Raw genomic sequence first — 22,215 nt, 5'->3', positions numbered from 1 at the left:
GCCCGCCCCGCGCGCGCCCGAGCCGGCGGGGCTGAGGGGAGGGGGCGCTCGCGGCACGCGCCCAGCGGCACGCGCGGGCCCCGCAGCTCCCCCCGGCCCCGCCGCGCGCACAACCGCCGCCAGGGGGCGGGGCCACGCGGGGGAGGCGGGGCCAACGCCCCCAACACAGCCCCTCGCTCGCGCCCTGGCCCCGCCCCCCGCCCCGAGCCCGTTCCCTCCTCCACAAAGCCGGGGGCGCAGGAGGGGAGGGGCGCGCGCCACTTCTGCCCGTCCCCCCAAAGGGGCGGGGCCAGGCGCGGGGGGCGCGCGCGCGCGGGCGCGAGGGCGCGCGGCGATTGGCTGGCGGCAGCGGGGGGAGCGCGTTTAACGGCCGCTGCGCCCCCGGGCCGGGGCAAAGCAAAACAAAGGTGGCGGCGGCGGGAGCGGGAGCCCGGGCGGAGCGCACGACACGGGCACGGCACGATGTCTCGGCCGCCCCTCGGCCCTCAGCGCGGCACACGCGCGCCCGGCCCCCGTCTATGACCCCCCCCGGCGGCCGCCGCCGAGACCGTACCTTCGCGGCGAGGGAAGCCGTCGTGTCCCGTCCCCCCCTCCCCTGATTCCCCCCTCTTTGTTTTTCGGTGAAGGCCCGGCGCGGAGCTCTCGCTGCCCGCCGCGCGAGGACCGGGGGTCCCGCCTCCCCTCCTACCCGTGCCCCCTAAGGCAGAGGGGCCCGGGGGCTGCTCGGAGCCCGGGCTGGGAGTGGAGTCAGCGCGGCGCAGCGGTGAGTACCGAGCGGGTGAGAAGCGGCCCCTCTTCCCTGTGCGGGAATTTAATTTTTTTTTTATGGAGGGAGGGAGGACGGGTGAAAAGCGCCTTCGAGGGGAGACCCGTGCTGCGCCCCGGCCGGGGGGGGCCCGCCGAGGCAACTTTGCTGGCGGGAGGAGGCTCGGGCGCTATTTATAGCGCCTGGAAATGACGGCAGCGCTGTCTGCCCGCAGCCTCCTCGGTGCGGGGTGGGTAAGGGCGGTTTACATAATTGAGGGGGGGCGAAGCTGAGCTCGGCGCGCCGGGGGCCAGCGGGTCCCTCCGCGCTCTGCCCCGCGCCGTGCGGGCCCGGGACCCGGGGGGCTCTGCTCGGAGCCGGGGGCAGGAGCAGCGCGGGGCCGTGCTCAGGTGGCCGCGCGGCCGTGCCGGCGGCAGGAGCGGGGAACGAGCCGCTGTCCTGCTGGAATCGCTGCGGGGGGGGGACAGAAAAGGCGACGGCGTCACCCGCCGCGGCAGCTCCGTGCTCCGCCGTGAGAGAGGAAACGGCTTTAAAGGCGCACGGGCAGCGGCTCCCTCCCGCCGGGGGAGCGGGGTGTCAGCCGCTAACTTTCTCCGCGCTTTCCTCCTGTTATTTCCTGGTATGTAAAGGTGAAAATGAGGATCCTGTGGTTAAGTCATGAACTTGGATGCTTTTCCCTGCTGGAGTAAGCTCACCGCAGGTTACTGAGAGTGCGTGCACAGGCTGCGTCCGGCTTTGTGCAGCCGCTCAAAGACTCTTTGAGCGCATTTCACGTCGCTCGTTCCTCAGAGCCCCGCGGGAAGCACGGAGGGGCCGATTCCCGCAGCCCTGCTGCGCTGCCCCGCGCGGGTCCCCACGCGCGCAGGAGCCGCTGTGTGCCGGCGCGGGGCCCGCGCGGGGCCGCCCCCCCGCCACGCTCCCGGGGTGTTTGTTTACACATCCGGGCCCCGCGCGGGCGGCCCCGCCCCGCCCCATTGGCCGCCCCGCGCCCCGCCCCGGTGACGTCACGGGCGGCGGGACGGGGCCGCTCCTGGCGCGCCCCGGGGGACCGAGGGGCTCGGGGCGGCCGCGCCCGGCTGCTGCAGCCCGGACAGCCCCTGCGCTGTGCTGGTAGGTGCCGACACCGGGAGAGCTTCAGGACACACACCTGCCTTCGCGCAGGACCAAAGCACCGGCTGTGCCGCGGCCAAAGAGCGACAGAGAAATAGCTGGTTCGGGTTTTTGCCCTGTTCTGTGCGGAATAATGAGCAGCAGCCCGAGGAGCTTCTCGTAGCAGTGCGAGGGAAGTGAGACTGGGCTTATTCACCATTGTTAGAGAGCTAGGAAATGGTTTGGTTTGAATTGTGCCTTTAACGGCACAACAAGTCTGTGGCTCCTATGGTGTGTTCCAGAGTTCTCTTTTTGAAGAGAGGCATATCAAATACAGTTTTGTTAAATGGGCCTTGGAATTATTTTAATTTCTGTAGTTGCAGAACCTGGTACATTGAACCTAGAAGAGTACAGATTGCTTGTAGAAGTGTGAATTAAAGACACTTCTAGGAATGCCTTGAAGAAAAATATTTTCCTTTTACGTTCCGGATCACAGAATTGCTAAGGTTAGAAAAGATCTCTAAGATCACTGAGTTCAGGCGTTAACCCAGGACTGCCAAAGCCATCACTGACCCACATCCTCAAGTGCCACATTTACAGCTATTGAACTCCTGTTTCAATTACTGATGGAAAGGGTTTAATTTAAGTCAAAACATCTTAGCATGTGGTGCCTCTCATTCTGAAACCCTGTTTTGTTCTGCTTTTGTCTCTTTCTGTTAACGTAGATAGGATCTGTATCTAACATAGAGTTCAAACCTTCATAGCTAGCTGTCCTACAAGAGCAAAATGTTTTCTGCAAATAATTCAATTATACTTCCCTGTGCAGTTGTAATTAAATTATCTTGGGACACTAAGTATATAATATTTCTTTAAATTGCTGTTAATAGTTAAGTTCTGCTCTTCATGCCGAACGAGTTAGTATTTCAAACATATAAATGCATCCCTTATCAAATGTTTTCCCAATCATTCTCATGTGTAGATCCGTGCTTTGGATGACAGCTTGTTCCCATTGTTGCTTTATTTTTTTGGTTTGCCTGTGGTGTGTTATGTGTCTTGTTTGTGGCTTATCTCTGCCTTTGCAATTCTTTGTGTAAGAAATTTTCTTTTAGCAAGTCCTTCAGTAGTTTGACTTTGCTCCTGCTTAGGATTAAAAAAAAATATCTAAACTGAAATCCCTTTAAGTTTTGCTGTGGTTGTCTCATGTGCTAGGCCTGCTGTACAGATTGCTTTCTCAAGGCTTCTTTTGAAGCACACTGACTGCGTCCTATAAACAGACTTTATGTGGCTTTCACTATCTGCTCTAGCTGTATTGTCTGTATCCTGCTGCTAGAAGAGTGGTTAGTGCTGCCCTGCACACAGATTACAACTGTGATAAGTCATTTGTGTGATCAGCAAACTGTAAGTTCCTTATATTGTCTCTCATTTCTGTTTGTGCTATTGAGTTACTCAGGCAGTCACCTGACAGCTGATGACATAAGTTGAGTGTGCAGTGTTTGGAGTGCTCATTAGCACAGTGCCTACATAGCCTGGGAACTGCTGGCCTCTGACAGACCAGGAGATGTTATCAGTGTTTAGCATCTGTTTCATTTTCAGACAAACTGAAGAGGTTTGCTTTGCAGCACAGCAGGAGGCTCTGGCGTGCTCTGACATGTAATGTCTCTGAAATGCACTCTGAGGATTAAGGATGCAGTTGGGTGATCTCTGCAGAATTTAGCTTCAGTATCAGATTGTGGGTTTGGTAGTTCCATTAAGGCTATTCTGGTACGGTGAGGAAGTACCTAATTAGCTTTGATCAGGACACCAGTCAAGAAGGTCTTTGCCTAAAGGCATAATTCTGCAGAGCTTGAAAGAGTAGACAGGGATCCCTGAATAGGGTGGTAGTGTCTTACTTGGTATTAGACTTAAAACCAGTGTGATCTTGCAAGATTTTTACTGAAAACTGAACTGCAAATATATAAAATATATTTACTGTTGGACAGAACAAGTGTTTTCTGAGATTGAAGTTCTAGTGCTCAGTTCCAATATAGCGAGCAACAAGGAAAGCAAAGACCATTAACCTGCTCTCATTCCCTACCTTTTCAGTGTGATTTTTCTGCATGGATATCTTAAAGAGTACACCTGGTATAATGTAGAAAGTGCTTGTGTTTTGTGGAGAACTGTTTGAGTCTCGTCCCTCATTAGAAGTGTGATGGAGTAGAAGCCATTAGTGGAACAGAACTGCTTTTTGCTGTGTTGAATGGAACTTGAACTGCGCAGCTCCTTAGAAAAAGGGGCCTGTAGTGCAGCCAGGCATTTGCTCCAAATAACACTTTGCTTTATGGCTGGACTTGTTGAATAATAAGTTAACTCTGGTCTTGTTGTAAGCTGTTAATTGTTCTGCTCTTTTCACCTACAGGCTGTGACTGTTTCTCTTCTGTCATTTGTGTGGAAAGTGCCACACACACTCCAGAACAACAACGGCTTTTGCTTGCATATTCCAGTGTTTCTTTTGTCAGCGAGTTCAGCAAAGTTGTAATTCTTCAAGTGCCAGCCCTGAGCTGAGTGAGGAGCCACCAGCAGAGATGGTAAAAATGACAAAGTCAAAAACGTTCCAGGCTTACCTGCCAAACTGTCATCGAACCTACAGCTGTATCCACTGCAGAGCCCATCTCGCCAATCATGATGAATTGATCTCCAAGGCAAGTGGTTTCTTTAGAGACCTCATGAATTATCTCTTAACCAAAATAGTTGTCACTGTGACACCACTGCCAGTAGATAAGGGATGCAAATTGATGCATATTTCAAAGTATCTTCCCTGGGTTCACTCTTGGGTCACACATGTTGTATACTAAGAACTGGATATATTCTGGAAACTTCTGAATGTGACATAAAGGTTGGTCTGATATATTCCCCATGTTAACAGCCTCTGTCTGCTGTCAGGTGGGTACTGTTTGTGAGCTGTTGTGTCTGAAAAGTCTGCTAAGGAGAACTGTCTAAGAACAGTCTGTTCCACTAAGAGGAAAGCATGGGTCTCTGGGTAGGGAAATTATTCTGGTTATGATTAGTCCAGGTAGAGATTTCTTTTGACTCTTTTGGACTGAAGGTCACAAAACTGTTTCCAGAGTGTCCCACTTGTGTTATGGAACCTGTAAGCACACTTCTGCTGTCTACCAGCTCCTAAGGAATATGATGAGCCAGAGATGTTCAAAGTAGTTGGACTGTCTGAGCTTAGAGAATAGGTGGAACCTTGAAACAGGCTAGGCCTGCCCTTCTTCCCTATTGCTAGAAGAAAACAAGACTTGTGATGTATGAAATATGTAGGAAAGCTTGAAGTTTGGGATAAATACTAGACAGACTGGTTTATTCTTTGCTTCAAACAAACTCTTGATTAAATTACTCTTTATGCTGCCATGGAGAAAACACTTGAGTTGGTTTTCAAACTTTTGAATACAAAATGTTCTCTATATAACTGTTTTGTCAAATAAAGTTAGATATAAAAGGTTTGACACTAAAAGTTCTGTCTGTTGCTCCTGCCTGTTTGTGTGTTCAGCAGCATTCAGGTGATGCTGCTTTTCAGTGCTGAAGAGATGGGAGAGCTTGAAAATGCTGCTACTTCTGAATTTAGGTTTTCTTTGGGTGAGGAGCAAGTATACTTGCTTGTTTATCCCAAGGCTATCAAGCAATAATGGGCTTTCCCCATATGATTTTTTCTTTTTACTTGAATTTAATTTTTTTAAATGTTGATTTCAGAATTTTAGACTCTTTGGCACCACTGGGTTCTAAGTTACAAGCACTCAGAGTTTTGCTATTCACTTTCTTCTGAGCCAAAAAATGCTGAGAGGGGTTAATCTTTCCTGAACTTCAGGTTGTAGATGCCTACAAGAAGAAAGAAACTTCTTTTGCTGTGTCTCTTAGGATGTATTAATGCATTGAGAAAATGCAGTCCGAGCACATACCTAATAGGAAGCTCTTCTTTTTGTGGACTTAACTGGCTCATGTAGCAAAAATTTTTCTCCAAGGGCTTGGGAGCTTTGGTCAACAGAATATTTCTAATATGTTAAGCAAATCATGTACTCATTTTACAGCTTCATAAATAATTTCAAACATTAATAATCAATTTTCAATTCAAAGAAAACATAGAGGACTCTTCAAAAAATCTGTAGTAAATACAAATTACTTCCAAGTTGTTTTTAATGGTGTTGGGAAAGGTTTTAGGAGTGAATTCTGTTTGACTTGTGGCTTCCATAATTTTTGATGAAGACACTTTACAAAAGTATTTGTACTTGCAGCTTTACCATATGTTTATTTGACAGCTGATTCATATTTTGTCAATTTAAGATTTCTTAACCATATTTTATTGTTTAAGTCTTTATGGTAAAAGAGAAATTATTTAAATGTGCAGAATGTTTTTTGTATGCTTTTAAAATAAAAAGAACATTTGTCATCTATTGTACTTGTATTTGGGACATAGCTTTGGAAAACCCATCCTCCTTAGGCTGAAGCTTTACATATTGCAACATTGGAGAAGTTCTGATGGGAACAACTGCAAAGCAATAGATAGACTTGGATCATTAAAAATAAGTATAGCTGGCTGTGGGGAGGGTGGGGGGTGCAAATAAAACTTGATTTTTTTTTTCTGAACTACTCTTAAAGTGCCTTCATTGAGGCACATTACATGCAATGAATTTAGGTTAGTGAGAGAGATGGTTTTTGACATTTATAGAATCCTGGTTACTGTAACTACTCAGATGCAGAAAAAAAAAACCTTAAACACAAACCAACCTAAAGTGTAACAAGTTGATTCTGCACCATCTAAAGTGAACAAAGAACAGTGTGGATCCTGGACTGGTTTGGATTTATTGATGGAATAGAGGCTTAGGCTGTTCAATCTGATTTTCCACCCAGTGCTTTACCTTGAAGGCCTAGTTCAAAGCTAAACTAAAGCTCTGTGTTATATTCTCTAATTACCATTTTTGGTTGCAGTCTCACTTTCTTCCAAATGTTTCCTGTACAATCTCACACCAGAACTCAGTGCTACAGGTCCTCTACAGCAGATAAAGGCCAACAGCATTTACTTAATGCCTGGCTGTAGCTGCCCCCTTTGGGGATTGTCCCTCACCCCACCTTTTCTGGGTACATGGTGGTTGTTTCTTCCTCATGTGTGGTCAGGGAAAATGAATCAAAATGCATGGTGCACTTCTAATTTAAAGCAGCTCCAACTGGCTTTCTAATGTGCTTTGAGGTGTAAGAATTTATTATACCTGACACTGTAGTGGTTTTTGACTTGAAGATGAAAAGATAAGCTATGCTGTGAACTGAGTGGTGTTTTTCTTAAATGTTGGTCTGTCATGGAAAAGCAAAAAATGCTGCATATTTCTGTCAATCATCCCTTGGATTCTGATCCTTAGAATACCCAACTTCAATACAGATTTGCAATTCTTCTGCTTTTGAGAACTGTCAATGTCAATTGTCTGACAAGGATGGCAGCATACACGAATCACCTTTTCATTTTATTTCTGTTCTGTTTGAGCAGCAGGATCTTCCTTGCCCTGGAACGAATCACAAAGCTCTTTTTCTTGTGCCTTTGCTGGTGATAAAATGGCAACCAAGAGTCTTGGCAATGGCTTAGAAATAAAAACATAGATTAATGAGGACAAAAATGTGTTACCTGCTCAAGTGAATTCAGTTATGGTTTTAATTTCTCTGCAGCTGTGAAATGACTGTGTTGCCTGGTGTTGAAATCAACATGTTAGTGGTTAGAACATACATTTCTAGAGGTTTTCACTCAGTAATAACCTGCAGCTGGGGAGGAGCTTGGGGAAGGGGACTGGTTGAGATTAGGAGCCCCAGACTGGGAGGTCACTGGCAGAGATAGTAACAAATGTTAGTCTGTACAGCTGGGCCCATGCACACATGTATGAACTGTTGCCATAATAATTTATAACTCCCAGGTTATCTTGGGGTGACAATTGATTTGAAGGATACATAGTAAGAGAATTAATCAACTGTAGGTGACAATTGAAGTAAGTGTAAGCTTGAAGGTGGTGTCAGGTACATCTTAGAGGTGACTGATTTACATTGCTAACAGGTCTGAGAGTGCTGGATTTTCTGTTTCTTGGGTGAAGATCTAGAGTCTGTCAGGATGTTAAAGTATTATTTAAAGTGCTATGAGGAGGAATAAACCAATCATCACTACACTGGGATATGTTCACAAGATGGGGAAGAACTTGCAGCTTTTTAAAATTTCTTTAAACAAGCAAATATTTTTAGAATCTTGTCCCTTGTTAGAAGGGACTGGGTAAGACAGATCTTAATGAGGAGTAAGGCAAGGAGCTGATGCCATAGGAAGCACTTAGTGGACTTAAAATTGATACCATAGCAGGCACTTTGTGGATTTAAAGCTTTCAAACAGCATGTAAAAAGTGACCAGACAGTGTATGTTAAGAATCATAATTTTAAAAATCCAAACAATTTAATTTTGAGAGATCTTTTACAAGACTCCTTGAAGTACAGGGGAGGTTGCCACTTGTGTGGCTTAAACAAAATGTTGTGTATTTGCTGCTCTTGGAGCAATTCTAGAGTAAGTTTTGTGGAAGGCCTGACTGAAAGAGCTTTCTTTTGATTTGTTATGTAATAGTAGGAAATGTGCAGTGATTATTATGAACAGTTAATTTTTTAGGAGACAAATGTTACTTGAAGAGCATAAGTTCCCAAGCACTTGAGAATGGCTTGTACCTACTGAGTTCCAATAATTGTTTAGAAGTTCAGGTATGATCCAACAGATTAAAAAAAAATACAAATACTTTATAGAATCCTGGAACCTGTTGGATGTACTGTAGAGGATAATGTTTTGTTATTCAAGGTTGACCTGCTTGAAAGGCTATTGAAGCATCTTAGTGTTCCTTAATTCTGGGAGTGGAGAGAATTTGGATTACTTTGTATAGATGTCTGTATCAATACTGTCACTTTCTTCTGTCTCATTCATTGCCAAGCATATCTGACCAGAGGGGGAAAAAGTCATGTGAAGTCACAGACAAGACTAGATGTGTCAATATTTTCAAGAATCAGTTCTGCATAAAGGTATATGCATATATATATATGTGTATATGTAACTGTCATTGACTGCACTGGGAAATCCTTGCACCTTATGGATGAAAGAATTATTTTGGTGGTTAAATTTAGTTCTCCAAGGCATTCAGTATGATTGCTCTTCTATTATTGATGAGAAGGAAGAGTCTTAAGCCTAAATAGATGCTAAAACATTTTTAGCCTTGCTTAGCAATCTGTGGTTTTGTCCTCCACTGCTTAGCTGATGAGATCAAGAGGAATTTTTTTAAAGGGTTTATTGTCTTTAAGTAAATATGCTGTGCTTAGCTTGGTTCAATTTGTAATCCTCCTTTGCTTATGATATAATGAGTATTTAGAAAGATGGGCCTGTTTTATGTATGCTTGGAGGCTGTTTTCATTCCCTCACTAATTTCATAAATATTCTAGTGATAATTTTTTTCTGCAAGAGGCTTCTAGTTTTTTGGGTTCATTTTTTTCTCCTGGAGGAAGAATCTGGTTTTTGAAACAGAAACAATCTTTGGAAAATATCCAAGAATATATTTGAAGGTTTAAAGGAGTTGGAAAATGCAAGGGAAGTGTTCTACTCTATGTATTTTGACATAATTATTTCTGAAATCCATTCAAGAAGCTGCATAGGTGAAGATAACTTGTCCTGCCTGACAAAGCCTTCACTTCAGGGGAATATCATTTGCCAGGTTGCAGGCATGCAATTTTTGGGGTAGAATTTTTTTTGAGGTTATTCTCTGCATTTTGAACTTTATAACTTGCTTTATCCAATTCAATAAATAATTGAATGGAAATGAACTTTTAAAAATATATTTATCATGGAGTCTTCTAGAACTTGACTAGGCAGCAGCTGAGCAGTAGCATCTTTGGTGGTCTGCATTATCAGGGAGTTGGATGTGAAGGAAACACAAATGTAGGGGTTTCCCCCTGATAATTTTTTTTGTCTATACCTTATGGATTCAGTTTTCTGAATTTATGTTGCAAGTCTTGAAGTGTGAGGATATCCTTACAGTCTCTGATGCATCTTGCTGAGGAGATAATTTCACACATCAGAGCACTTGTCTTTCTGGGTGACTTTAAGAATGCTGCCCCTAACAAATACAATTTTCTGTATTTCCCTAATTTGCTTATTTTTTCAGAGAACTGATTCAGCTTGATCTATCTTAGCTTGTAAAGGGAACTCCAGCAAATGAAAGAAAACTCAAGAAAATTAAACTGAATGAAAACCTATGGATTTCTTTAGTTTTCCTTCTTTAATATTTTGTTTCTGTGTTTGGAGTAGCTTGCCCTGGTAATGCCCCTGTGGCTTGCTCAGGATAATGCCTGCCTGCCCCCAGTGCATGCTAAGGTGGCAGCTTCCCTGGATATTTGCTGTGGAGTGTGTTCTCTAGCCGTGCAATCTAATCCCATCTCTGGGGAATAATTGATGGCATGAGCTATTCAGTAGCATCCCTTCCCCCCATGCCTTCAGCTGTGCCTTAGGGCAGTAAATACATGTTCTGCTTGACTGATATTTCCTTTCCTCCTGAGTAAAACAGCTAATGCTGGTGTTAGAGGTAAGGATGGGTTTAACTTGCGTAGATCATAACTAATTCTGCGTAAGTGTGCAAGGGAAACACGTATAAAGCTTCTGCACTAGATAATGTGTGGGTGACAGAGGTCTGTCAGGTGACTTGAAAAGATCCTAGTTCCAAACTATTCTTGCAGGTGAGTTTACTGTAAGTAAAGCACTTCTAAGCACAGCTGGACATTATTGCTGATACTGTTAGAAATTCTGGATACTTTCAGTTGTACTGAAACAAGAAGCCATGATAGATCTTTTACATCTTTCTGTATAAATGGGCAGCTGCTCAAAGATAGGGCTTTTCTAAGGAATAAATTAACTCATAAATCAATACAGTGCTGTTAATTGAGGACCATGGAAAAACAGCCTCCTAGCAAGTTTAAAGTTCAACTGCAGATATTAGTGGAACTGATAAATTGTTCAGATTCTAAGGAAAAATCCTGGTTGCTGTGAGTCATTATTGATGAGAGTTGGTCACACTTGCCACTCTATTTTAATGCCTCTCAACTGGGTGAGACATTAAAGGCTCAGTTTGAATAGAATGTTCTGCTTTAGTTTTGATTTATGTATAGTGCTTGTGATCTTGGGAGTGCTAAGCAAATGTTGCAAAGTTAAAGTTTGTGTTTGCCTAGGTGATGTTTATTTTATTGAAGGGTGGTTTGTCTGGAGACTGGTTTGAACAGTTGTGCCTGTTAGTCCTTGATGCTGCCATTTGAAGTACTTTCTTTCATTTTCTTTGAGGAGTTGACACACAAGGTATTCAACCTGTCAGTCTCTTAAAATTCCTATCAGTGTAACTGAGTCAGTGCAGAGTGTGAGAAGCTTAGTGCTGCTAAAAGCAATGTTCAGTATTAATTTTTTTTGGTTATGCAAAATATTCTGTTTATAGCCAAGTTACAAGCTTAGCAAGCAGCTTAAGTGCCAGAGTTATCCTCTTTTCTTTTCTAGTAGTAGGATGCATCAGAAAGTAGAACTCTGATAATTAATCTTTCTTACACCATTAAGAGAATGCATCCATGACAGGGGTATACCTTTTTGTGGTGTTTGAATACAGTTTTGGGGAAAAAAAATCTCAGCTGCTCATGTGAATAAGAAACTGGCTGGTAAGAGATTGATAATAAGACTTAAAAGGCATGGGAATTAAAAAATGGATATCTTTGCAGTGCTTTTATTCCAGTCAGTATATAAGAGTTCTGCATGGCTGGATTGCAGACCATTCAGTGCTCAGTGAAACACTGATGATGTGGTTGGGCACTGGTTTTAAAGGGAAGTCTGAGTTGCCTGGACCCAGTCCTGTGTTCCAGAATGCAGTTACACAAGTAGCTACAGGTTCCTGTTGAGTTATCTGAGTGATGTAAACATGGAGGAACTTGCTCTTTGCAGCTGGGCAAGGAAACAAGTGTTCTGTGGCATGTAAATACAATCCTCTGCCTCTAAACATGAGTGTAGGTAAGAAAAGATGGTATCAAAGGAATCAGTCATCCTCTGGGAATGGGAAGCAAAGCTAGAATGGAGGAGCTTTTCACAGTGAGATGTTTGTGAACAGACTCTTCCTCAAATCACTGTCACAGGAAAAGATTCTGTGTTACCTCTCCCTTCACTCTACCTTGATAATCCTAAAAATTAGAAGGTGTTGGCCATTTCTGAGGGAAAACAAGCCTAGGAGAGTACAGTATATCTAGGGCAACAAAGCAAAGGGTGCAAGAAAAGCCAAGTCATCTTTAAAAATATATTAGGAAAAGAGAAACAAAAGCAGTGCTTTCCAACCAGTGGTTTGTATTTCATTTGGCTCAAATTTTTTTTCAGCTTGTGAAACAAGAGAAGGGGAATAGCTGCTTTTTGTGCTATTCCTGGCATCCTGTTTCTGCCCTCTGCTTAAATTTGAAAAATGCAGGGTCAAGGGAGAGCTTTTATTAGGTGATACTAAGTCAAGACTAAACATAAACTTGGCAGAAATAATTGCATAAGATTGTTCAGAAGATCTCCTGACTTGTTTTTTTCTGGAGTCTTTTTCTTCCCCAGCCTCCTGGGGAGCTTGAGGTATGACATATAAGTAGTTAAAAAAATTATTATATAGGACCAGACAAAAAAAAGCCCTAACCCACCACATTAATTTCTATGTGATTGGCATATGTAATTACACAGAAATAGGGAAAGTAGTACATGATTAATAGTATTTCTTGATGGTGTTTGAAAAAGGATTTGTGAATTCTAATTCACAACATGGAGTTTTGAAAGCAAGGGGAAATGGCTGCAACTTTTTTAATTTTAAGGATTTTTACAGTAGCTTAACCAAATATCATGGTCATCATGGCTTTGGAAGTTCTTTTTAATAATTTCAGATATGTGAAACAAGGAAGTTCTGGTTTTACTAGTTTACTTCTTACTGAATAAGAGAATTTTTTAAGTGCTTCCTTTACCTTTTCTTAAATTTTGAAGTTGCACATCTGTAGTTTTCTCTAAATTAATGTGTTGTTTCCCCAGGCTAGTTACTCATTTGTTAATGGACAGTTTTTAAGAGTATATACCTGAAGGGTTTTTGTTTTCACTTGCAGTAAGCATTCTCTGTTTGTTACTGGCTCTAGTCTAGAGAATTCTGGTTTTTCTGTAGGAATGCAGAGTACAGGTCTGCACCACTCTGCCAGTTTTGTGATGTGTGTTTAAGTATCTCAGGAGAACTGGACTAGGTGGGGTTTTTGTTTGTTTGTTTTAAAGGCAACTGTAAGGATAAATTACTTTCTGGCAGGACTGCTCAGACTGTCCTCAACCAAGTCTCCCCATTTCAGGGTCAGTCCCACCTGAAGTTTCAGCTTTCACTGTCCTGCACAGCTGATCTGGTTTTCCTTGCCTGGTGAAAAATAAGACTTGTAGTCCTGGCTGGTGGAGACAGTGCTTTGTCTTTTGTCTTTGCTAAAGGTAGAACCTCTTTAGAATCACTGAGGTTGGAAAAGATGTGTAAGGTCATCAAGTCCAACCACAAACTCAACATAAGTCAACCACTAAACCATGTCCCCAAGTGCCACATCTGTGTCTCTGGTGACCCCACCACTGCCCTGGGTAACCTATTCCAATGCTTGACAACCCTTTTGGTGAAGAAATGTTTCCTGGTATCCAACCTAAACCTGCCCTGGTGCAACCTGAGGCCATTTCCTCTGGTCTTCACACTTGTTAGGTGGGAGAAGACATTGACCCTATCTTGCTACAACCTCCCTTCATGTATTTGTGGAGAACAGTAATGTGTTCTCTCAATAATTAGTGTGGATCAAAAAGGGTTCATTTATATGCATTTTCCTTTTACAAGGTGGGGGTTTTCTTGCAAACTGTTCTGAGTAATTAAAAACCAGCAATTATTGCTGTTGTGCTATTTGGTAGACTGGCAAAATACCTATTTTAGTGTCAAATGACTTGTAATCACTGTCTCTGGGTATGGTTTCATGCTTGATGTTACTAAAACCCTGCAAAACCATTCAGGATGATATTTTCCTTCCAAAAACCTTCCATGTTGATGTAATGCAGGCTTCTGAAAAGTTGGTGTGTGATGTTCAACACTAGGACCACAGAGATTCTTAAAAAACAATTGTACTTTCTCTGCATCATGGATAAAGTAGTAAATTTGCTTTGAAAGAAGGTTAGAGAATGGAAAGACTGGAAGAAAAAAGAAATTAAGACAGCTTACAGATTTTTTTAAAAATTGAATTTAGTATGGTGGAGAAAAACAAAAGAAACTCAGTTCCAGTGTGATCCTGTTTAGATGGGAAATAATGGCTGTGTCTAAATTACCAAGTAATTGAATGCAAAAGGAACCAGATGAAAGCAGTGATGTGTCTGACACAGGTTTGGAATGTTTTACCTGTGGCTGGCCCTGATCTGCTCACAGGTTCTCCCAGGATGCCCACAGCTCACATCCTGAGCACAGGTTCAGATCTGTGTCTGCATTAGCACTGCTGAGTGCATGGAAAAAAAACTGCTGGTTTAGTTGGTTCAGAAGGGTCAAGGGTGCAGTTCCCAGCCACTGAAACTGCTCCACAAGCCAAACCAGCCCCCAGTAAGTGTGGCTGATCAGGAGTTTTAATTCAAAACTGTGCTACTGCTCTGAAGCAAAATATTAATTTAGATCCAGCTGAGAAAGTCTAAGAGTCATAATTTATATGTCCATAATTTGTCAGGAATGTGAGAGATTTGAAAGCATATGCCTGTGGTCAGGCATTTGATGGATACAGTTGTCCTACTAAAATGAAGCTGAGCTTATTTGTGAATTATAAATTGATCAGATGCATTTCCTGAGTACAGTATGCTGGGTTTATGCTTGGTCCAGAATTTCACTGCTCTTATATCAAATGATGCAATGAAATTGAAATAAATCATCTTTTGGCTGCAGCAGGGGAAGACAGAGGAGATGGGAGTAATTCCCTTTGGGTTAAATGCAGATTATTTCAATTAGCATGAAGGATGTCTAGGAAGATGAGAATTGATGAGGGGTAGGAAAGAACTATGTTTTGCTTGTGTTATGGATGTTGAATTTTGAGCAGTAGTGCTTGACAAAGTAAAATAAAATCATTGTTAAAAATCTAATGTATATGAGAACTTATCTGACCAGGCTTTCCTATAAAGAACTGGTATAAAGTAATGAATCTGAAATAGTTTATATCTGTATTATCATTGTATGTTTACTTGCATACCCTTCCAGCACTTTTTGTGTTTGATGGGGCCTTTGTACAACATTTTAATGTGTGCAATTTCTTTTGTTTTTAATGCAGTCCTTCCAGGGAAGCCAGGGACGAGCGTACCTCTTCAATTCTGTGTAAGTATGTGGTTGTGGTTCTGCACCCCACCTGCAGAGTGGAACTTTGTTTCCCAAAGGGAAAACACCAGGAATTAACATAGCTGTACTTTGCCCTGTTCTTTTTAATACTGGCTTTACTCACCAGTAAGAGTTATTAAAGAGCTACTGGGCTGATTCTGAAGCAGTGCTTTGCACACATAGGAGTTTATCTCATGTTTTAAGTAATTCTGCTAAGAGCTGAAAGATCAGGGGGTGTGTAAATGTGAAATTCCTTTTGTGTATGTAATGGTAGCTGTCTTGAGCAGGAGCTGCCATTCTGAGATACTCCAGAAGTCACAGTATATTGAATGACTGTAAATTTTCTTTAGACAACTCTTCTGTGGTCTACAGAATTTCCCAGTCTGATAGTTGGATACATTTACAGGTTAATGTTTCAGTAAACTTGGTACATCTTAAATGACCTTGAATATTGCAAATGTGCTAGAGGCAAAAGGTCTCTGTGATCTTATCAAGCCTAATAGTTGCAATCTTAGGCACGTCCTTCCCTTGATAGGAGGCTTTTTGCATTTGTTAATGGGTGTATTTTAAATTTTTAATATGCATGATTGCAGTTTTGCCTTTATTTTTCAGCAGTTTTTGTGTTGCAGCATTTTGAAAAGGAGATACAGTTGAGTGTCCTGGTCTATTTTTGACCAGGGCAATGGGACTGCAACTGCAAAGGATTTGATTGCAGATCCTTGAAATGATTTTAATATGTAGTTGTTCAGTGGTGACTTGAGATTTCTGCTATAATTTTAATAGGAGGAACCTGGTACTACAACAGCAAAAATGGCAACATTTTGCTCTTGTTTAAAACTGTCTAAAAACTTGGTTTAGTCTTGCCTCATGTTTTCTGCAGAGACTCATTTGTGGAAAAACTGGCCTGATGCAGTACTTCATGGGATGCTTTGTTTTGAAATTGCTGTTTGTTCATCAGAGCTTAGTCTGCTGATCTGTAGCAAAGAAATATTTATGAGGCTTTTTCCTTGCTGCTATTTTGGAACTGGTTCTAAATTCAGCTGTTGGTGCTGATTCACTGGTACAGACTTCCATTAGAGAGGTCTCAAATTGTTCTTGAAGTAAAGGCTGAAACTGTAGAAGTGTCCAGTTACTGTGTAGTGTTCTGTTCTCTGAAATTTTAACTATTTAGCTTGTCTTTGTTGCTGGGCATAAGTGGGTATCACCAAAAGTGACACCACAATCACTTAAAAAAAAAAAAACAACTAGCCCCCTTTTTTCCTCCTGTTCTTCTGCTCAGTGTAACAGAGGAAGTTACTTCTGCAGCATTTAATGAGTTAGGCATTTTTAAAGTTACTTTTTTGTCTGTGGGGAAAAAGGTGGGGAACAGTAATAAAAGAAACAGACTCATCTGTTAACATAATTTCTGCCTTTTTTTAGGGTAAATGTGGGCTGTGGTCCAGCAGAGGAGAGAGTTCTTCTGACAGGTTTACATGCTGTAGCAGATATCTATTGTGAAAACTGTAAAACCACTCTTGGATGGAAATATGTAAGTAATATACTTAAATCCTCAATAAATGCATGTTGAGGCACAGATGTTTGTGGAGCTGTTGAGTAGCACCTTTGCTGGTAATTTAGGTGAGTTAGCTCTGGTGCTTCTGTGTACATCAGGCTCTAATATAGCCTTGCTTCTTTGCATCTGCAGAAATAGCACATAACTTTATTCTGGACTGCAAATCAAGCTTCAGCTATAGGTGCTATTACAGCTGTCTAATATTTCTGTATTTGGTAATCTTTTTGCAAGACTACCAAGCACAATGCAATAAACCAGGTGGGAGGAAGTATCAAAGTCAGTCTAGTGTCTTGGATTGCATAAGTTGGTTATACAGCAAAATTATTAATTACAATAAACAGTACTGAGCATATTACACTGTTTGCAAATAATGTGGACTCAATGCTCTTGTTTGAAAATTTAACTGTGCACTTGCAGCTGTGTTGCAAGTTTTAAGTTTGTAAAATGTCAGGTTCTGGGAAGGATTTTCACTGATTCAGTGTAGCTTCAGATCTTAGAAGTTTTCCTGATTCATTCCCTGTGATGAATATAGAGGAGAACTTTTGAAAAGGTTTGCATTCCCTCTTTTCATTACTTCAGGGAATAAATAAATAACATATATAACATGCTATTTCCTAACCTTCACTTTAAAAATTCCCTAAGTAGAGAGCATGGACAGTTCTACAGCAAGATCTGTGCACTAGATCTGCTGATACCATTTAGGAGAAATTTGCTTCTGTTTTCTTCTCAGTGCTTTTTGACCTCTCATTTTTCCCCTCCCTCCCCTTACTTGGTGTAACCCATAGGGGTTGTTATCTGTCATGGCTGCTGGTTTGTATTTTTAATCTAAGTTTGATGTTTAAAGTACTTAATTTCCTGAGCTTAATTCAGTGTTGCCATTTTTTTCCCCTTCCAGGAACATGCTTTTGAGAGCAGTCAGAAATACAAAGAAGGAAAATTTATCATTGAACTTGCCCACATGATAAAAGACAATGGCTGGGAGTGAACCACAACCTTTTTCCTTCTGTTTGGACTATATTCTGTGGAACAGGCTTTACAAAGACTAATGCAAAGTAAAGGAAGAGCTTGGCTAGAGTGGCCCTGAGAATATCACTGAACTCTGAAACCTCACAAATGAGTAGTGTAGTGTAAGTGGCTATTTCAGGCCATGTTTGCCTTTTCTCCTTGTGTAAGTTCCCTCTTTTTGTACGTGTATTATTGTGTGAACAGTTGTTTTGGAACATTTTGGATGACCTTTTTCTAAACTCTCTCAGACTAGAGAAACAGTTCACTAATTGAAAACAGATTTTACTGGTTAGCATCTCTCTCTGACCTATGCCTTTAATGCTACTTCTGCTGTGCATGCTTCTTGCCTAAACACCTACACTCCAGTCCTGTAGAAGTTCTGTACCTGAGCAGTCTGAAAGAATGTATGGGATGGGGTGCTTTTTTATATGTAGCAATTTCTGACGTGTTTGGCAGTGAAGAGGATGCAGTATTGTAGTTATTAATTTCTTTTTTCAATTTGAGTGTACCACAACCTATGTACATCTTGTAGGTGAATTGGTTAAAGGTACAGTGCTCACTTCAAAAAATATTTCAATTGCACTGACTGAAGTTAGCAGGTCTCAAGTTGTTAGGAAAGGTTATACCAGAGGTTTGGTATCTTAATGAAATAACATAGAAAGATTTTAAATCAATAATGCTATAGAATATGTTCCATTAAGACCAACATATTCCCGAAGGAGCTTGCTGGATAAAAAAATTTATAAAACTATAGCTTGCAAGATTAAAAAGACAAAAATATATGCATCTTCTATTTTGAAAAAAAAAATTAGTTGGTATATTAGGAAAAAACAAAGTTTTGGTACTGTACCTTTGCCAGTAACAGGGACTTGTGCATCAGTGAATTTTTATGGCTGGTTCCATTTACATGTATAGTCCTAATGCACTGGACAAAGAGGTTGTTGTCAAGGAAACTTGTTGAAGTCTTCTGCTTCTGCTACATTTGAACAAAAATATTTATTTTTGTGAGAAATGGCCAGAGCCTATGACATGAAAATTAATATAGTACCTGTAGGAAAAGGAGGAGTAATAAGAGGGAAGGGAATTTTGACTTGTTTTTTCATAAAATAAAATAGCAAGATAGTTTTTAAAATTCGGGGGTGGGGAAAAGGGTTTCCTGGTTTGCTGGCTAAATCATCCCCAAGTACCTTTTTATAATAAAAATTTCTATGAAACTCACCTTCTCCTTTGTTCTCATGCTGTTTCTTTAATGGAATCAGTTAATGAGAGAAACTTCTGGAAAGTTATATGCACAATATGAGCTGTTGGTATCTGTGTATGCAAACTGAGCAACTGTGAAAGAAACGCTCTACATAAATTTGCTAACTTAATTTTCAAATTAAACAGTCTCTACAGACTTTTTGTATGTTAATCCTTTTAATGGTTGAGGACAAACTGAAAAAAAAAAAACCCCTTTAACACTATATAAGTCCTATAACTGAACAATACAGAAGCCTTGCAATATAAAATCCCTTTCTCTCAATAACAATTCTAATATGGCACCTGTGAAATTAATCACAAGTGCTGCTGCTGCTGTTCTGTTTTTGGGAATCTCTCATAGGCTTTCTGAACTCTGCTGCACTTTAGAAATTGTCAGACATAAAAAAGTATGCCAATGGGTAGGGGCAATATGAATCTTTAAAACCAGCCTTCCAGTGTTTTTGTGGGGAGAAGAGCGTTCTCCCAGGTGTACACGTTCTCTGTGATGCAGGCTGGCTAAACTGCCTGACAGATGTTGTCACGATTGATACCCATGAATTAAAAATGGAAGAATTAGAGAAGTAGCTCAAGCTGTTGAGTTTCAGTCCAGAGGCCTGGGGTGGTACAGTTACGTTCAACCTGGATTTTGTAGCTTACACGTTGCTACTCTGTGTTCACATCAGGTCTCATTTTACCAATGTCATTGATGCAAGATGGGCTTGGGTGTTGCCTGTCTCCTGCTCTCTTTAACCTGGAATTCTTGGGATTTTTTTTCACCATTGCAATGGATGTTGCCAAGAAGGAAGGCACTAGAACTTCTATCAGCAAAAAGTCTGTGTTGGCTTCTAAGTCCTGGTGCAATGTTGATACTTGTGAACAGCTTGTGTGAGGTTTGTGTGTCTTTGGGCTTTTCTTATTTCCTGGCAACAGACTCGCTGAGGCAGTACACTGGACTGAAGGCAAAAGTAATGGCTGCTTTTCCAGAGAGTTGAAATTAAAGAAAATATGTAAAGTATTAAAGATTTTTCTCTCCAAAATTGGGGGTTTGGCTAGCTCTTGTTAGTAAGCTAATACTGTCTGTAACACAGTCTTATTCTTAGAAATTCAACCTCTTTCTTCAGTGCATTATTTATATTTCAAACTGGACATTTTCACCAAAACCTTAATTAACTTTGATGCCAAAGGTTGGGACTTCAAGTGCTTAGCACATAGAGCTTCAGACTACTGGCATAAAGAGTTAATGACCTATATGTGATGTTTATGGCTTTTAAGAGAACCAAACTAAGCAATATTCTTTTTGGTCTTTTATTAAGAGTGGATGCTTAGAAGGAGTAAAGAGTAGAACTAGTACAGAATCACTATTTTATGCTGCCATGTAACAATTCTCGAGGCTCATTCTTTTGAGGGAATATGTGAATTTTCTTCCCATGTTGTTTGGCAGCATCAATGATTATTTTCTCCCCTCATAAAGATATAGAGAATTCTTGTTACTGGTTTTGGTGAAAGTTGAATCCAGATAGCAATGACTGCTGGCTGATGTGAAGAGGTCAGTCTGGTCACTGAACCCTCCAGCAGTCATTTGAAAGAAAAATAAACTTACTTGAAAAAAATTTTACTAAAGCATTTTCCCTCTAACCAATTTTTGTAATATATTAAAGATTATATTTAAAGTTTGTATGTGTTTGCTCTGGGCAAGTTTACTTCCCCTCCAACTTGAGCACTTTTGTTACTTGTACTGGTTATTTTTGGTCTTAACATTTATTTTATATTTTGTTTTTTATAAATTGTAACAAAAAGCTTTTGTGAACCTTTGTTTCTTGCTGGCTCTTTCTTGGACCAAATGAACTGACTATGAGCTGGCTTAGAAGAAATGTTCATTGGGATGCATAGGAATTTGCTAGCAAAAATGTACATGTATTGAAAGTTTTTTTTTTTCCACTGAACCTCTAAAGCCATGCCTGTCCTGAAGTAATTAATCATAATTTGCTGTGACTTTAGTAATCTCACCATACATTCTCTAAGTCCAAAATAATGGTTATACCAATGGTTTTCCAGGACTGAGTCTGCCCCCAAACCCTAGAGTTCTTCTTTGGCTGGTTACTTTAAGTACCTTTTTGATTACTAAAAGGCAATGCTGCCATGTATAAAAATCCTGTCAAATTGCAAACTTGCTGTGAAATCAGCTGCAGAATTTGGTGAGGGATTGCTGACTGCTCAACCTAACCACTCCTGCTGTATGTTTTTAGCAACCTGGTAACCTTAAATTCATCAGCCAGTTAAAAGGGCCAGGATCTAAATTTCCCTTGTTGGTTGTAAGCTGTACAATGGCAAACTGTGAAGGAAGATTGTTACAGCTCCATCCTAATGTCCCAGCAGCAAGGCCCAGCATAATGACCAGTGTGGGTGGTGTGCCTGTGTGCTTGCAGTCCTTGGGAGAGGAGGGGAATATGGGTCATGGCATTTCTTTGAGTTAAAACCTGGCCTCAGAGGTTCTGACCCAGTCCCACTGCACCCATAACCAAGGTCATGTGTATTTCCTGCTGATGGATCAGTGCAAGAATTCCTTAAGGCTGGGTGCCAGGGTTGGTGGCCATGCACTTCCCTCCAAGTGCTGCTCCTAAGGCTCCTCCTGCCCGCTCATCTCAGCAACCAGATTGCAGCAGCAGTGACCTCCAGACTCACAGACCAAACTTCAGTCATCTCTAACCTTGGATATTGGCCATGAGAGGAAGAAGCTGTCAAATTATTGTTAAACTTCTTGGACACTTGATTGGACTTCACTGAGACTCATGTTAAGCCAACGAGCAGTATAAACACTTACTGGAAAAGGAACAGATGCTTCAGAGGTTTCTTTTAAAAGGACTGTTACAAGTGGTTTAAGGTCTAAAGCATGAGTCATAAATGGCAGTTGAGTTGTGCCTCATTGTTTCTTAAACTCTTTAAAATGCTTTCTTTTACAGGTGACATGGCTGTGTTGCTGTTTTGTCCTTGCAATACTGTACATCATTTGTTGTTTCACTATATTGTATCTATTCGAGGTATCACAATAAAAGCTTTCAATTGTTTTGTTGGGTTACCTGTTGGTTTTGTGCTATCTTTTCTTGCTAATTGAGTTCTCAGGCTTTATCCTCTAGTAGGGCCAAAGT

General features: G+C 41.5%; 1 protein-coding gene across 2 annotated transcripts; it reads left to right on the top strand.

Annotated features, from left to right (window-relative positions):
- Positions 1-411: 411 nt before the first annotated feature.
- Positions 412-22,145, top strand: YPEL1 (yippee like 1). Of its 2 annotated transcripts, none has more exons than XM_033075685.1 (5): positions 412-763; positions 4,251-4,533; positions 15,230-15,273; positions 16,693-16,801; positions 17,721-22,145. In XM_033075685.1, the coding sequence occupies exons 2-5, from the start codon at positions 4,417-4,419 to the stop codon at positions 17,808-17,810; spliced, it is 360 nt and encodes a 119-aa protein (XP_032931576.1). In that variant the 5' UTR covers positions 412-763; positions 4,251-4,416; the 3' UTR covers positions 17,811-22,145. The 2 variants fall into 2 exon arrangements, with proteins under 2 accessions (XP_032931576.1, XP_032931577.1); XM_033075686.2 differs by lacking the exon at positions 412-763 and adding an exon at positions 1,854-1,876.
- Positions 22,146-22,215: the final 70 nt, after the last annotated feature.

This window comes from Catharus ustulatus, chromosome 18 (assembly GCF_009819885.2).
Source record: "Catharus ustulatus isolate bCatUst1 chromosome 18, bCatUst1.pri.v2, whole genome shotgun sequence".
Lineage (NCBI taxonomy): Eukaryota > Metazoa > Chordata > Aves > Passeriformes > Turdidae > Catharus > Catharus ustulatus.
Note: the sequence above shows the minus strand (reverse complement) of the source record. Positions and strands in the feature narration are given on the sequence as shown.